Genomic DNA, 15,936 nt, shown 5'->3' on the forward strand with positions numbered 1-15,936 from the left:
TGTTTTCAACCAGTTTTATTTACCACAATTTGAAGTGCATTTTGTAAAAACAAAGCATACCTTTGGATGCAACAGAGTACACAGGTATGTATACAGTAGTATGTGTCTATTACGCTCTGGAAGCTGTTAAGTCTGCAATGAGCAGATTAAAAAATATATATATATATATATTTATAATAAATCTATACAGTTAAAATGAAGTACGTGGTTACCCTTTTGTAGACGCTTGGTTATGTGCACTACAGTTTTGCTGAATACTTGAACATTTACTGAAAACATTAAGAGTAAAATGTGCAGTCAATTCACAATTTTGTGTCAACAGTTAATACCCCGACAAATATGTATATTATTCTTCTTCTTCTTCTTTTTTTCTTTTTTTCCATTGCCCCAGAAGAGTTTTACAAACATCACAACACTATAAAACTAACAAGCCAACATCAGCATATGTACAATAGATGTACAAGTAAGTGTCAATGGCACAGGGTGCCAACAGTGTGGATGTACAGAACGCACGACAACAAAGTGAAAAAGAAAAAAGAAAGGAATATTCTGGACAAAAATAGAATGCAAGGGAAACAGCAGTGCCGAGTCTTCGATCCTTGTGGTGAACGGGACAATGTGTGTTATGTTGCTGGAGTTTTTCTCATTCCATGTCGTCCATGTGTCTCACTTTTCAGACAAATGGCTTGAATAAATAAATGTGGATGGCACAGTTCAGCTGTGGTCTACCTGCCAGTCAGTCAGTTTTCACAGGATCACTTTTGGTATGTTTTGAAATAAATGCACTTACTACCTCCCCCAGTCACCTCATAGTTTTTCAGTCTTAAGTAGGGAGGTCCATCACAATGCACGCGTATTTCAAGGCTGGGAGTCTCAGCTATTTAGTTAATTGTTATAAACAAGCCTGGGACAGTCGGACAAAGAAGCAAGTAAGACTCGCTGTTTGAATGGCAGCCCACTTTCTGGGCTACCCAAAGGCCTACAATCAGTTACAAAGGTGCTGCATGGTGGTCCCCCTGACATTCCCACATATTTGGTTTTTCATTCAGTGCCTGCTTTGAACTGCAGTTAGATGCCAATTTCAAGGGTTTGCTTCAATGTTTCTTGGGGGGAAAAGGATTCTACTTAGCAGTCAATTTCAATTCATTATCCTGCCTTGGATGAACTGCTGCCGGGATAGCCTCTGGCGCCATGTGACCCTAAACTGGATTAAGCAGGTATGACCATGTTCGGTTATGCTGGATGAGGCGGTGCCACTGTGAGTTCAGGAGACGTCCCTGTCTGTGGGCTTTTTGAATGTTTGTATGTGCACACATCAGTTGTGGGTCAAGTGAGGGGCGGCATGTGCAGCACTGTTCACTTTGACAGACCACCTGAGATGATTCCCATCTTACTGTGCATCCAGTGCTGCCAGGTCTGAATGTGGGAGGATGCTGTCATCTTTATAGACCTTCCATCTGTTAGCTTTGTGTTATGTGCAGGTGTACATTTTACAATGATGGAGGCGGTCGCATTTCATAGGATTCCCAGGAATAAGCAGCCTAGTGATGCTAAAGGAAAGAAATGGAGACTCTTTGCACAATACAAGAGCAATGAAGGACACAGGAACATTTTCATATTTCCCATGGAAATTGGATTTTAGCTTATTTGGTAATTATAAACAGGTCCGTTAGAAAAGATCACGCAAGCATCCACGTGTTATTAGTGTGCTGGACATCAGTTTTGTCTCTCACGTGCTATTAATTTATATTTATTTTTGATTTTCTTCTTTGAAATATTTTGTGATTGCTATTGTGGCCAAGGTGGAATGGACTTGTAGAAAAGGACAGAAGATGAAGAAAAGAAATTAGGGAGACTAATGGCAAAACTAAAATGTACTTCAATAGTAAAACAAATTGTAAATCAAAACTAAAATATCCTTTTTCAAACATTTGTAAGAATTTATAGTCTTAACTTTGTTTTTGTAAGAATCTAAATACTTGGGCATCAAAGACTGTGTGCCGCCATCTTAAATAGCTTCTGCATGTCAATGTCAAGTGCAACTACAAACCTGTCCAGCTATGGCATCTTTGCTAGTAATCATAGTCACAAAATGGTGACATTCATAAGAAACCAAATAGCAATGTCAGAATAAAAATAAGGTAACAATTAATAGTGTAGTTTTTATTTTATAGTATAGTAAATTTAATAGTAAAAATTAGTACAAAATAATGATGTAGAGTAAGTATGATATTCCTTGGACACCTCCATAGCAATCACGTTTGTTGCTGGTCTTGCGCTTCGGGCACGTCTCAATGCATGACAGCATGAGCTTACTGTTTGGAAAGCGACTCACAACAGACTTAATGCCCGGCCAGTGTTAGGTTGGGAGAGCAGCTAGAAAAAGCTTAGAAGAGGTGTTGGGAAGGCCTGCCGGGTGTGCCTACCCTGTAGCCTGTGAGTGGATCCCAATGCCCCAGGGCAGTGATGGGAACACTGTGCTGAATAAATCAGCACCATCTTTCGGATGAGACATAAAACTGAGGCCCTGACTTTCTCTGATCATAAAAAATCATTCGTAAACAGTAGTGTGTTTCCTAAAGTCCTAACTAAATTGCCCATCATGGCCTGGTATTTTTGGCCACCTAATCATACTCTGTCCAACACTGGCTAATTTATTTTTCTCACCCTTTCACTACCTAATAACTAATGAGTGGTGAGCACACTGGCGCAAAAATGGCTGCCGTTGCATCATCCATGTGGTTGAACCTCCCCCTCTGAATATAAAGCACTTTCAGTGTCTTGAAAAGCACCATATATATGCAATGCATTCTTCTTTTCCGTATAAAAAATAAAATAAGACTTTCTGGTTTTGATTTTCAGCTTTAACTTTTGATTCTGGGTAACGTTTGGGTTTTACCCAAGAAAGATCTTATTATATTTTGATATGAAACTTTTGCGTGTTTCTGAAAATTCCATTGTGAAAGTCCTCGGTCATTCTGTAAGTAATATCCTGTTTATTTGAAGTTCACTTCCAGTCCAATATGAACATAACAACGTGAGATCTTACATCAAAGGTTGCCTGAAAAGACCGACTCCACAGAACTCCGTTAAATAAAAAGAAGGCTCATGAAACAGAGAGATGGATTTGAACAAAGCGATCGAATTGCAGTTGTAGTAGTGGTAATATTATCAAATGTAGAAAGTACAGTGATTGTGATTTTATTTGCACGTCCAACCAACATTTAACTTGTCACCTGTTTATGGAAAACAGTCGTCTATGTAGCCAGAGAATTCCGCACCCTACGATGGCCACAATGTGTGTATCAGCGGCAGATCAAGTAATGTATGGACACCACTATTTTCAATGTCAAATTGTGAAGGGAGACGCCAACTTCAGATGGCCTAAACGGAGCGTTGAAGACGATGTGGGAGATCATTTGCATTTATCCGATCACAAACCCTGGCCTGTGTGTGCATCCCTGCAATTTCAGTCTTTAGCATGCATCGCTTTATTCCTTTGTGTACGCTGTAGAGCTATATCTGGGAATGGATTTCAAGTGGCAGCACACGGTGTGTCTGTTCAATCACAAGTTGGCGATGGGTGACATATTCTCAGGGTTAGCATGTGGCGAGTGATAGATAGCCTGGTTTGAGATTCACTGTTGGTTCCTACTGAACTCTGGTCCCTGAGAAAAAGTGAGTACAAACAGCAGATCGATGGACTGCTTCTGTGTCCTTCTTTTGCTCCATAGTGTGATGAACCATTAAGGACTGCACTCCAGTGTAATGTGGACTTTATTAAGAAATGACTTATGGGGAAGAAACCCATGAAAGAAGATGTAGAGAACAAGGTGTTGACTGACTGACTGGTAATTCTTGATACGGAGCTCACTGTGGGCCTGGCCCGATTCAAACACCTCTGCACAACACACTTTTAAGAAGTGATAGCCCCTTAAAATGAGACTTTGCCTCCAAGCCCCCCTGTACGGCTCCTCAAAACGGCCTCTCCAAGACTTCTTTACTTTTGATTTTTTTTTGGAGTAAGAATATAACAGGAATATGTGTAATTTCTGGTGACTCTGTACTGGCTCGACCACTGTTTTTTATTTTTGCTGTTTTAAGCAGGTTTAATAATTTTTTTTTCCCAGAAAAAGCAGACTTCACAGCGATTGTTTTTATTTTTTCAGTTCCAGATAACAAGCACAGAATGTCACTCCTCTGTGAGCCATAACACCAAATGGGATTAAATGGTTGCAAAAATCACTTAATTTAAAAAGCTCTTGGAGAGTCAGTGGCATAGCAATATTTAAATAATGAGTAAATAGTAATTAAAATTGATATTATAGGAAGATGGTTACAAAGAAATGATTTGCTTTACAGATGAAAATTTTAAAATTAGTAACCTGAGCTTAACTGTGAGGAGGCACAGCTGACTTCAAGTCTTGAGGGGCTTTAATTCACTTCTAAAATGACGTGAAGAAGGCATAAGGCAATGTTTGTGGTTATCATGTCCTGTACAGACGTCTGAAGTGTGGGGTGAAGGAGGCCATATTTATACAAGGACCTCTGGGTGCAATTTGCAAACTTGAAGCTACCAATAAACGAATAAAATCAAACTAATTATGAAAACAATAGCAATTTAATAGAGAATGTTTGCAGTTTGCATCAAATTAGCCAAACAGAACATTATGGTTAGTTGGTTTGGTTGCAGTAAGGAAGTAAAAAGGAAAGGGTTCCCAAACCTGCACCTACTGGAGTGATGATCACACCACATTAACAAGGCAAGTGAAGCTAAAACAGCAGACGAGAGAGAGAGATGATAATGAGAGATTTTTGGCCCAGAAGTAGCTTGTTGGATGCATCGTTTTATGATCATGACGAATGGAGGTACAAAATCCCAGAACATAATTACATTCCTTTAGTAAAGATGTCTAGAGATTTCTAAACCTGTTGCAGGAGAGCCATGTGCACGTCACAGAGGGTTAGACTATACCTTAGAATTCTAAAAATGAATACAAACGCATGCTTTACGAGAAATGTCCGGTGTGCTGAGCTAAGCATATGGGTGCAAATACGACACTGACAAGTGACTGGGAAGATTTCCAACATGAATGGTATTGTCTGTTTTATCCCATTGTTAGGAAAAGTCAGGAGCAGTTACTGGCCGCTGAAACACTCAAGAATTAGCAGTTAAGCTACCTGATCATTCACGATAAATTAGAGCTAACCTAAAAAGTCGTCTGACTTGGCAGTTTGTGGGTGACTGAGGCCAAACTACACTAAGAGCGAAACGGCGACACTAAGAGCAACTGTCTTATACTGCCGAGGATGGAAAGAAAAGGTTGTATGTAGTGCTGAGGTTTGTCTTTGCCCTAAAACCTCACAGAATTGAATCTTCTCAGGGTTAAATAGTATGTACCAAAAAGGATCAAAAAGCTGGACGGGCCATCTTTTTTCATTTAACTACTGATACGGGTGCTCTCTGATTTGAACACCACTCCCTACAAATCAGATATGGATGATTAAAAAAAACGGTAGCCCCGTGTCCTTTTTCAAATACCTGGGTTCTTTGTGTGTGGGAAGGGGCAGGAGTGAGGAAGTGGGCATATTGTGTTGTATTCGTGCTAAGTAGAGGATTAAGAACATCACAAACTGTTGCTTTCTTCTGATGTCCATTATGGAAAGTCTCATTTTGTTTCATAACAGAGCTGACTGGCTGAAGTCTGTTCAATAACAAATCCTGAATTCCCTGCTTCTGCCTCGATGTCCCAAAACCGAACAATTAATAGATAGAGAGAGACAAGTCTTTGCAGTTTGTTTAGAAATGCAAACATCAGCTGGACAGGTAGTTGTGCAGATCTCTGGAGTTTATGCTCAAGACCACACCAGAATGATTTCCTGTAACAAGAGAGAAAGAAAAAAAAAAATATATATATATATATATGTAGAAATATTGGCCTTGTTGTATGCCAAGAATATCAATCAGCCACTTGATTGCCTGTTTTTCCTGTGAGTAGCCAATCTTTGGTTATAGTAGTTTTCAATCCACACTCACAGTTATATACAGGAGAATCATGCTTAACTAATGTCAGGTTGCTAGATTTTTATCATCTTATATTGCATTGCATCAGCCTTCATGTTGCATCATCTTACATTACTGCCATCATATTAATAAAAAATTACAGATTACTTCCTCTGGGTGCTCCAGTTTCCTCCCACAGTCCAAAGACATAAAGTGGACTGGAAATACTAAATTAGCCTGTGTGTGTGTGTGGTGTGTGTGTGTGTGCGTGTACACCCAGCGTTTGATCATGTCTTGTGCCCTGTGCTGGCTGGGATAGCCTCTAGCCCCTCACCATGACCCTGTTGAAGACTAAGCGGGTTAGAAAATGACTGCCTGACAAAGCAAATCAGAAAAAAAAAATGAGCACCAGAAGATGATTTGTTCATTTGTTAAGTGTGAATCCTTAAAAATAATAAATGGTAAAATAAACTGATATCCCTTTAACCTGTAATTTGACTCTCTCCTTCTTAACTTTGCTACCAGTGTGAGATTTTATTTTGCACAACTTTATTTTGACTACAGTATCCTCCAAATGCCCATGTCACACACCACACCAAAATTTCCCTGGAAAGCACCCACAGCTGCAAGATGGGAGCGTCAATAATAATAATAATAATAATAATAATGCATTTTATTTATAGGGCACTTTACATTAGCAGTAAATCTTAAAGTGCTACATAAAAAGTTTAAACAAAGGCAAGGCAAGATAAAAACAGAGATAAAACAACAATAATTATAGCATTCTTGTTAATAAGCTTTCCTAAATAGAAAAGTCTTTAGCTGTTTTTTAAAACAGCCCACAGTCTGCTGTGTTCTTATGCTCTCTGGTAGGGCATTCCAGAGCCGTGGGGAAGCGGCTGCAAAGGCCCGGTCACCCATTGTATGAAGTTTGGTCATCCGGGGGTGAAGGCGGTAGGTATTTGCAAAACGGAGGTTTCTTGCAGTGGATTGCAGTAAAAGGAGTTCCTTCAGATATTGTGGAGCATTTCCATGGATATACTGGTGAGTAAACAAACAGAGTTTGCATTCGATACAGAGGGGGATAATGAGCCAATGAAGTGACCGAAGGATTGGTGAAATGTGTTCATATTTCCGCACCCTCATCAGGATTCTTGTAGCACTATTTTGAATTTGTTGGAGGTTTTGAAGGCTCTTGCTGGGGATCCCGATGAGGCGTGCATCACAATAATCCAGCCTGGATGAAACAAGGGCATGAACCAGAGTTTCAGCATCACAGAGGGAGAGGTAGGGACGGAGTTTGGCTATGTTTCAGAGATGAAGGAATGCAGTTTTACAAAGGTGATGGACATGTGTATCAAATGACAGATGGGAGTCTAAATTGGGAATGTATTGAAATTCTTGACAAATGTTGATAGCAATTAGCAAAACCAACAAGATGTTGGACCTGCTTGATGGAACTGAGAACTGAGCATCCTTTATCGTCTGTACTTTGGTGAAGTCCATGTTGAGACTGAAACAAGACATTTGAAATCCCAGGAACAATACTGAAATTTGGTGAGATTTGAATTTCTACAACTTTGTAAACAATGCTTTCTTAGATAAGACAATCTACTATTTAATAAAACACTAAGGTCTATGTGTGTTTGCATGTGTGTCAAAGTCCCTCAAAGCAATCTGATTGGTCAGCATTTTTTGGTGTGACTGGTCAGTTTGCCTTTAGTGACGCAATCAAAAAACAAAGTGCAAGTTTGAGACACACAAGGACGACGAAGGTGTAGGAGGCATGCTTAGAGGGTTGCCTTCAAAACCAGGAAGTATAAAACTGGAGTCTGAGAAGCAGGCTTTATGAAAATGCGACTGAGATAGGGAGCCCAGGTGATGATGAGAGGTTCAGACAGACGCGAGTACAGAGGAAAGGCGCAGAAGGAACATGTAGGGCTTCTGGCTCACTAATAGCAATTAGACAGACATTAAGCTTTCACTTAAAAATTATCTATTATAATAAAAAAAATCTTGGGTCTAGACATGTCTTTCTCGGAAGACACTTTGACGTCCTGTGACAGACACTAACATCTCGTGAGAGAAAATGTAATGTTCTGCGAGACAAGGCAGTGAGACAAAAGGGTTTTAAATGATTGACGTGCAGCACGACAAGCAGAACACACAGCTCGGCAGTAGCAAGCCAGCAACTGATCTTCCGCATCTCCTTAGAGTGTGTTCAGCCCCACCTTCACAACGCGAGCGGCAGCATATGGCCAGGACAGTGGGTGATTTTAAATGTTCCCTGAATCAGCCACCAGGCAACAAACACATTATGCTTTCAGCCTGTGAACTTGCAGTTGCATTGGTGGCAGACATGCAATCCCTTCCTGCCTTAGCAGAGTTTCAGCACACAGTGCGATTGGGGAGTCTCAAAAATCTCACAATATATATACGTTAGAGAACAACTAATAGGTTACAACCTACAGATGTTCGGTATCAATTAAAGAAAATTCATTTAACCCTTAGTTTAAACCTTGTAAGTTGAAACAAACAATTTGCACAGGTGTCCCAACTTCTGTTGATTACTTAAACATCCTCTATCTCTTAAAGTAGAGTTGGAACAGACTGGGTTACTCCACCCTCTCAAGTAGTACTTGGACAATATTACACTGTAGAAAGCTGTAAAGTCCAGTAATAATGGCAAGAAATCTGAAATTAACAAATGAAATGAGACAGAGCATTATTACCTGTAGAAGTGTAGGCCTTTCATTCAGAGAAATTTGCAAAAAAAAAAAAAAGGGTCAGTGAGTACAATGGTCACCTACACAATCCAAAGCCAATTGGAAACTGGAAGAGATCTGGCACACCCAAAATCACAACCCAATCAGAAGACAAGTTTCTGAGGGTCACCAGCTTGTGTGAAAATGCGCCTCACAGCACATCAGTTTCAAGCACAACTTAACAGTAGTTGAAAAAAGCTTGACTCAGTTTCTGTTGTGAAGAGTAGTCCACAGCCGGTATTTCAAGGCCCTATTATGTCCTTTAAGGAATGGCTATCTTCCTGGCACTCACCCTGTCAAACCTACAGCATAAAGTCTCTGTCTCTTGTAGGCTGCGACCGGTTGTTCTTGCCAGGCCGGGGCACCTACACGCTGGGAGGAGCAGGGAAGCCAGCATGGACGGAGCGTTACCTCCCTTGGGATGCTAGATGTCAACCCCCCTGGGTTGTAGCGGTGCCTCGGACTCCCGCAGGGCTTCATGGGAGTTGGAGTTCGATACAGCCTTTTTGGGATCCGCAGGTGCCACCAGGGGGTGCTGAAGCAAGAGTTGCTGAACCCTTATGGGCAGTTCTTCCGCCACACCTGGAAGTGCTGCTGGAAATGCGTAATCAAACACCTGGAGCACTTCCGGGTGAACTATATAAGGGACCAGCAGACACCATTCCAAGAGCCAGAGTCAGGAGGAGGAAGACAAAGCTTGACAGAGAGGAGTAGAGGAAAAAGAGAGAAGAAGAAGTATAGGGGGGTCCAGATCATAATATGCAATTTACATTACGCTATAACTTAAGTTTATTACATTAGAGAATTCACAAAAAATTCTTTTTGTTGCCGATAGATGACAGCACCTGACCTGCATTCCAAAATGGCGGGGAGACGGATGTCAGTCGAACAGCGGGTGCGATGTGTTCACCTTTTCTCGATAATGGGCAATGTTTCCAAGGTGCATTAGATTTAAAGTTGCACAATTATATCTGGACCACCCTGTATTGGTTTTGGTGGTGGTTATTGGGACAGTGTTGTGCCTGTGGGAAAGGGTGAAGAAAATTAAAACATTGTGTTTGTTTTATAAGTGTGCCTCCCGTGTCTGTATGTGTCAGGTGATGCATTGATATAGCGCCTTTTTGTTGCACTATATTTAACTAATAAAAGTACTTTTTTCATGTGAGATCTTTGAAAAAATTACGGCATGAACTTATGTAGCTGGTTTCGTAGAAATTATCAAAAAGGAGCAGACTGGTGATGTCACTGGTCTAATATTGAGTTGGTTTAAGAACTCAAAATCTAACTTCTTTTCAGTCTAGTCCAATGTAATCAGTTTGTTCTTACTTTTGTAAGCTACTCTCAGTATTTATTTTCTGGATTTATCAAATATTATTAAAATGTACCTGTGGAACTTATTAGTTTTAGTCTATTTCCTCTGAAAAGCTTCCCCAAAACTCCATACATCTGCTCGGCCTAAATCCTTAGCCTTATTGGTAAACAGCAGGGACTTCCACCTATTAAACCCCCTCTGTTTTTCAGAGTACCAGAATGGCAGACCACTGCCTTTAACTCTTTGAGGGCTGAATATTCTTTCCAAAGATCTCAGTTTCCTGAAACTGTTTCATACATACAGTAAATCAACATAAAACGTCTCTTGCTGGGCATGCTGTAGTTGATATCGGTGTCTGTTCACGGTTTCTGGCAGTTGCAGTGCGACACAATCCGGTTTGCACTTCGTGTCATTGTAAGTGGTGGTCCTCCCAGGTGAACGTTGCTGTAAGCGCATCAGCTACACAGAAGTGTTCAGCACCATGACCATCTGATGCTGGTACTTCACTTTCGTTTTCGATCTCCAACTCCAGATCACTCGCATCAAAATCGGAGTCTGAGAAGTCTGATTCAACGATAGTACACAAAACATCATCAATGGAGAATTTTGCTTTGCCCATTTGCTTTGGTCTCTCGCCAGATCTCTTTGCTACTCATGCACATGCAGGGAATCAAGTTAGATCACTGAAGCTAACTTTCCTTCTAGCAAAGAGAGTCAAACTAAAATACAACAGTGAGTTTAGTTGCAGTTTATAGCTGATTCCTGTCTGCTACCCCTGAATTTCGACAAAAGTCGACATCCGCCCTGAAAGAGTTAAAACTCTTATGTCGATCAAGCAACCATCCGCATAATCATAAATGCTGCACAAAAAAAAAAAATACAGTAAGTGAGTAATTCTCCCCCATTGTTACCTAATGTTTGTGAATCGAGATCATCATCTATAAACTCCTCTCCCTGGATGATGTTCTGCGTGTCCTCACTGTGATTGACAGGACTTGTCATTTCTTGTTCCTTTTCATTGTGCATTTGGGCGTATACATTTCTACCAGGCATTTTTCTGAAAAAAAAGCAACAACATAGCTACTTAAGTATAACATAAGATAAAAGTTAAAGTCACAAAATCAATGGTTAACAAAATTAAACAGGTATGAAGACAGAGGGGTGTTGCTTCACAGCAAAGACAGGAGTGCCATCAGTGTTTGCAATTGTGTGGAAGGTCTTTGCATCATAAAAGGACGTTGCCAAAATCAGCCACCCACAAAGTGTCAGTAGTGTCACCAAGAGCGACAGGATCTGTCAGAGCTACAAAAATAGCAAATATGACAGCTTGGCATGTTAAATAGGTCTGCTTTTGGTTTGGGGTGCAATACACATAGGATCATGTAAGAGGAGATAATGTCTAGGGTCATCCCTAACTGTATAACTCATTTTCAGAAGTTGGTTCAAATTATAATGTATGAGACTATCAAAAACTATGTGACTTGGAGGCATTGGTCTCTGGTCATCACATCTTATCTTGGTCTTTAGAGGTATTTTATACAATGATTGAAAGGACAGTACTGTTGCCTGACTTCTCCAGAGTCCTGGTTTCTAGCTACAGCTTGGTCAAAGTCCATGAGGAGCTCTCCACATGGGTACTCTTAGTTAACTCCCAGATCCTAAAATAGTAAGTGTGGCAGTATGTGTGTTAAAGTGTCATGTGATGACCATTCTTGTCCTGTCTCCTTCTCTTTGCCTCAAGCTGCCTCTAGGTTTGTGCAAAAATAAATAGAAAAAAGCAGTTTGAACAAACGGAGAAGTTCTCCCTTAGGTCAGATGCTGCTTAGACTGGCTCCACTAGCGCTACCACCTTGTATGGGAAAAATGTACATATAAATAAATAGATCTAAAAGTGAACTCACGTAGGGCCAGAGGGAAAGTCTTTGGCTACCCCAAACCCTTACTAGGATAAATAAACAATAAATTGGATAGACAAATATTTTTTTAGTTTAACACATTTTATATGATTTATTTTTTACCTAACTTATCTGATATTAAGCACACCAGTGACACTTTTGAAAAGCACATTGACCTACCTTTTAAACTTATAGAGAATGAAAGCGCCTACTGCAACGAGGCTTATGACAAATATTACTGCTAGGGCCCAGAATCCACTGCCAATACCACCCCTGTGAGAATCTGAAAGGCAAAATATATTGAAAAGTGGTCGATGAGTGGCTGGTAAATCAAATAAAGTTGTCCAGTTAAAATTTATTTTCAAGGCACCCACCTAAGTATAAATCAGAAAGGCTAACTAACACCACCAAGCCACCTCGCACAATAAAGCTGACATTGTTACTATTAAGGATTTGCTTTATCGCAGGAATTCTCTGGTGGAAAACACAAAGAGATATTGAAGATTAGTATAAAGCAATGATCTGCTGTAACGTACTCATTGTCTTCACAGGACAATACTAACATATTACCTTATCAGTGGACAGACTTCTTTTCTTCTTTGGTGTACTTTCAGGAGGAAGCACATATAAATCTGCAGTTGTTGGGAGGCCGGGCTTCACAACAGTTACTAAATCATCCAATGTGATGTCGGTTATCTGGAAAAGATATCAATAGTGTGCAGTGATTAGAACTGCTCTCTCACACAGCTAGAGTCCTGGGTTCAAATCCCAGTCCACTCAATTCGGTGTGAAGTTCACACATTTTCTTTAGGCTGTCTTCTAGGATTTATTTTTTTTTAACTGGGTTTCTCCTACATCCAAAAGACATGAGAGATACATTAACTGATGCAATGGACTAATATTATTCACTGGTTGACTCCTGTCCTATGATGTTCAGAATGGGTTTCAGCCCCCTTAACCTGAAACTGGCCCAGAAAATGTGAAATCTGTTGCAGCAATAATGAAAGAGTCATAGACTACACGCCTAAGTTTACAAAGGGATAGAGGAAGACTATTGAGCCAACACCTTATAGCGCCATGATTACTAAATGTATTGGGGGATGATAAAAACAGCACCCACTTCAGAAAGGGGCAAACCCAAGAGTAAGGGATTTCTAACATTTTACAACAAACAAAACAATAAAAAAATTTGACAGAAGAGAGGGAACCAAGAAAGAGTAGCGTCATCAACAATGTCAAAATACAGGAGTTGAAAAGATTAAGGGAGAATGAAAACAGACACCATATAACATCATTTAATGATTAAGCAATAATGGAGGCTAAAACAAACACAAAAGTGGAAATATTTTGGTGGAAGTCCTTTACGACAAATAGATCAATCATTTCATCACTCCTCACTCGCACATTTCCAGGTCTGGTTAATAACGTCAATGTCAGGAGGAGGTTTTCACAAAGACAACTGTGAAGACCAAGTATTGATAATGTAAACCATGAACTATGTGGAACAGAGAAAAATCTCAACAGTCCTGTTAAAACTAGATCTTGAAAAGGGCTTGATGTTTCAGAACATGTACATACTTCAAAGGTTTTAAAAATGATGGGCCTTTTAGGTAAAAATTGTAAATAGAAATGTAAAGAGTTCTATATTAAGTCAGAGGTCAATACAATATCGGTCCTGTATGATATCTGACGTTTTGGAAGTCTATTCCCATATGTGGGAGATGCCAGCTAATTCAACACTTCACACTCAAGGTTTGTTGAACTTGAGGAGGAGGCAGTTGGCCTGCATTGTAGCAAGGAAGTGGCACATCATGCTTAGGTGTCCTTTAAGGAGACAGTGCACCTCCTAAAAGTGGCACTGGAGGAGACTCCATACCAGAGAGGTAGAATGAGGTGGCTCATGATCAGATGTAACCACAAAACAAGAGGTGCACACTGTTCATTGACCCCAGAGCTGGAGGCGTCCAACCATTTTCAGGACCTTGCAAAGCTGATTTGAGACCTTGATGTGAAGGGGAGGGATGGATCACCTCAAAACATGTCCCCAAAAAGTTTAAATAATACAGATTATGATGAGTATACATTTTGTGGGAAAGATAGGTGGGGAAGTTTAAATGTGTGTCTTCTTTACACAAATACACATATGGATGTATACACATACATATACACACACACACACACATATATATATATATATGATATTAATGATATAGTGTATTATTATTATGAAACATTCATAGTAAATAAAAAGGCATACAAATTATAGTGAACAGATACAATTATCAATCTTAAAACCATTTGTTGTCAACAGTGTCGGTACAAACATTATGACCAATCAGTTTTTTGTTGTATTGATTGATGGCCAAAAATACCGAAAACAAAATTTCCCTTCCCAGACTACCATGGAAGAGCTGCGCCACATACCTTTGCTATAGCTTTAGTGACAACTTGCCCAATGTCTTCACGCCATTCAGGGATATTTGGATTGAAGGCATCAAGGTTTTTGCTGAATTTCAAAGGAAGAGCTTGAAACTGATCTGAAAAAATGTAAGTTTAAGATGCTAATAAACATTCATTTGCTTTAAATTCTTACTTCTGCTTTTATAACCAAGTGTGTTATTCCCTATTAAAGATGAATAAAACAAAAATTAAAACAGGAAATTACATGCAATAAAATTGCAAAACAAAGCAGAATGTAAAAACATCAGATAATGTGTAAACAGAAATAAATACACAGAAACCAACAGTTATGACATTACGGTATATACTTGCGTTTAAGTTCTCCTGCGGATAAGTCGGTGCTTGATTTTACTGTATAATTTCCGGTATTTTATAATGGCGGTTGTATAAGTCAAATGCAGAAAACTGACACTATTGGTCCAAGAGATTATGATATGCTAACGCCCACCTGAGAGAGTAGCCGCGGTGCACACTGCTTTTCTTTTCTATGTATTGTGCCTACGTGACCACACAGTAATACCCAAACTATTCCAAAGCAACGTTTGCACTGATTTGTATTTTTTGGTATTTCACCCCCTCGTACACCTTTATCCTAAGAGTATCCCTTATCTGTGATGGAGCGTTTGATCAGAAGAAAATATGAAGCTGGTTTTAAATTAAAAGTTGTTGAAGTAGCAAAAGAAATTGGTAAATGTGCTGCTGCAACAAAATTCGATGTGTCTGAGAAACTAATGCGAGATTGAAGGAAGCAAGAAAATGTTTTAAAAAAAATAAAAAAAGTTAAGTGGCGCATTTTTGAACGGGCGTATAAGTTGGGGTCTGATTTTATGATAGGTTTTGTATATATATATATATATATATATATATATATATATATATATTTGAGTATATACGGTAATTACAATTTTTTTATGGCAGCATCTAACCATTGGTGGCATAAACATAAATCTTAGCATACCCATACAAATCCCACAGGCTAAGAGTCTGGGTGTCATCTTTGACAGTAGTTTATCCTTTCAGTCCCACATCAATAACATCTCCCGGTCTGCATATTTCCACTTGCATAACATCAATCGTATTTGCCCCTCCCTCACTCCCCACATCACTGCTATCCTTGTTCATAGCCTTGTCACTTCTCGTCTGGATTATTGCAATTCCCTTTTCTTTGGTCTTTCTCGCAAATCTCTTTATAAGCTTCAACTCGTCCAGAATTCAGCTGCCCGCAACATTACTAGAACCCCCTCTATTCACCATATCACTCCCGTTTTGCAGCAGCTTCATTGGCTTCCAGTTCAGTTCCGAATTCAATTCAAAATTCTTCTACTAACATTTAAGGCTATCCACAAACCTTGCCCCTCCATATCTATCCGACCTCCTCCATGTTGCCATTCCCTCCCGCACCCTCAGATCCTCTTCCTCCATCCACTTGACTGTCCCCTTTCTTACCACTACCATCTGCACTTAGAAATATTGAATCATTTTCACCTTTCAAATCTAAAC

At 39.7% G+C, this 15,936-nt stretch overlaps 1 protein-coding gene across 1 annotated transcript in view; it reads right to left on the reverse strand.

The window, feature by feature from the left end:
* sorcs2 (sortilin-related VPS10 domain containing receptor 2) overlaps window positions 1-15,936 on the reverse strand; it is a 1,110,734-nt gene continuing 1,094,798 nt past the window's right edge. Inside the window, exons 22-27 of the mRNA XM_039751427.1 lie at window positions 14,401-14,513; window positions 12,547-12,672; window positions 12,351-12,450; window positions 12,157-12,259; window positions 10,993-11,138; window positions 1-5,880 (exon numbers count right to left, since the gene is read on the reverse strand). Coding sequence (XP_039607361.1) covers window positions 5,816-5,880; window positions 10,993-11,138; window positions 12,157-12,259; window positions 12,351-12,450; window positions 12,547-12,672; window positions 14,401-14,513 — 653 coding nt within the window. The 3' untranslated portion in view covers window positions 1-5,815. The remainder of the gene's footprint in view (window positions 5,881-10,992; window positions 11,139-12,156; window positions 12,260-12,350; window positions 12,451-12,546; window positions 12,673-14,400; window positions 14,514-15,936) is intronic.

The sequence above is a fragment of the Polypterus senegalus genome, chromosome 4, assembly GCF_016835505.1.
Source record: "Polypterus senegalus isolate Bchr_013 chromosome 4, ASM1683550v1, whole genome shotgun sequence".
NCBI lineage: Eukaryota > Metazoa > Chordata > Cladistia > Polypteriformes > Polypteridae > Polypterus > Polypterus senegalus.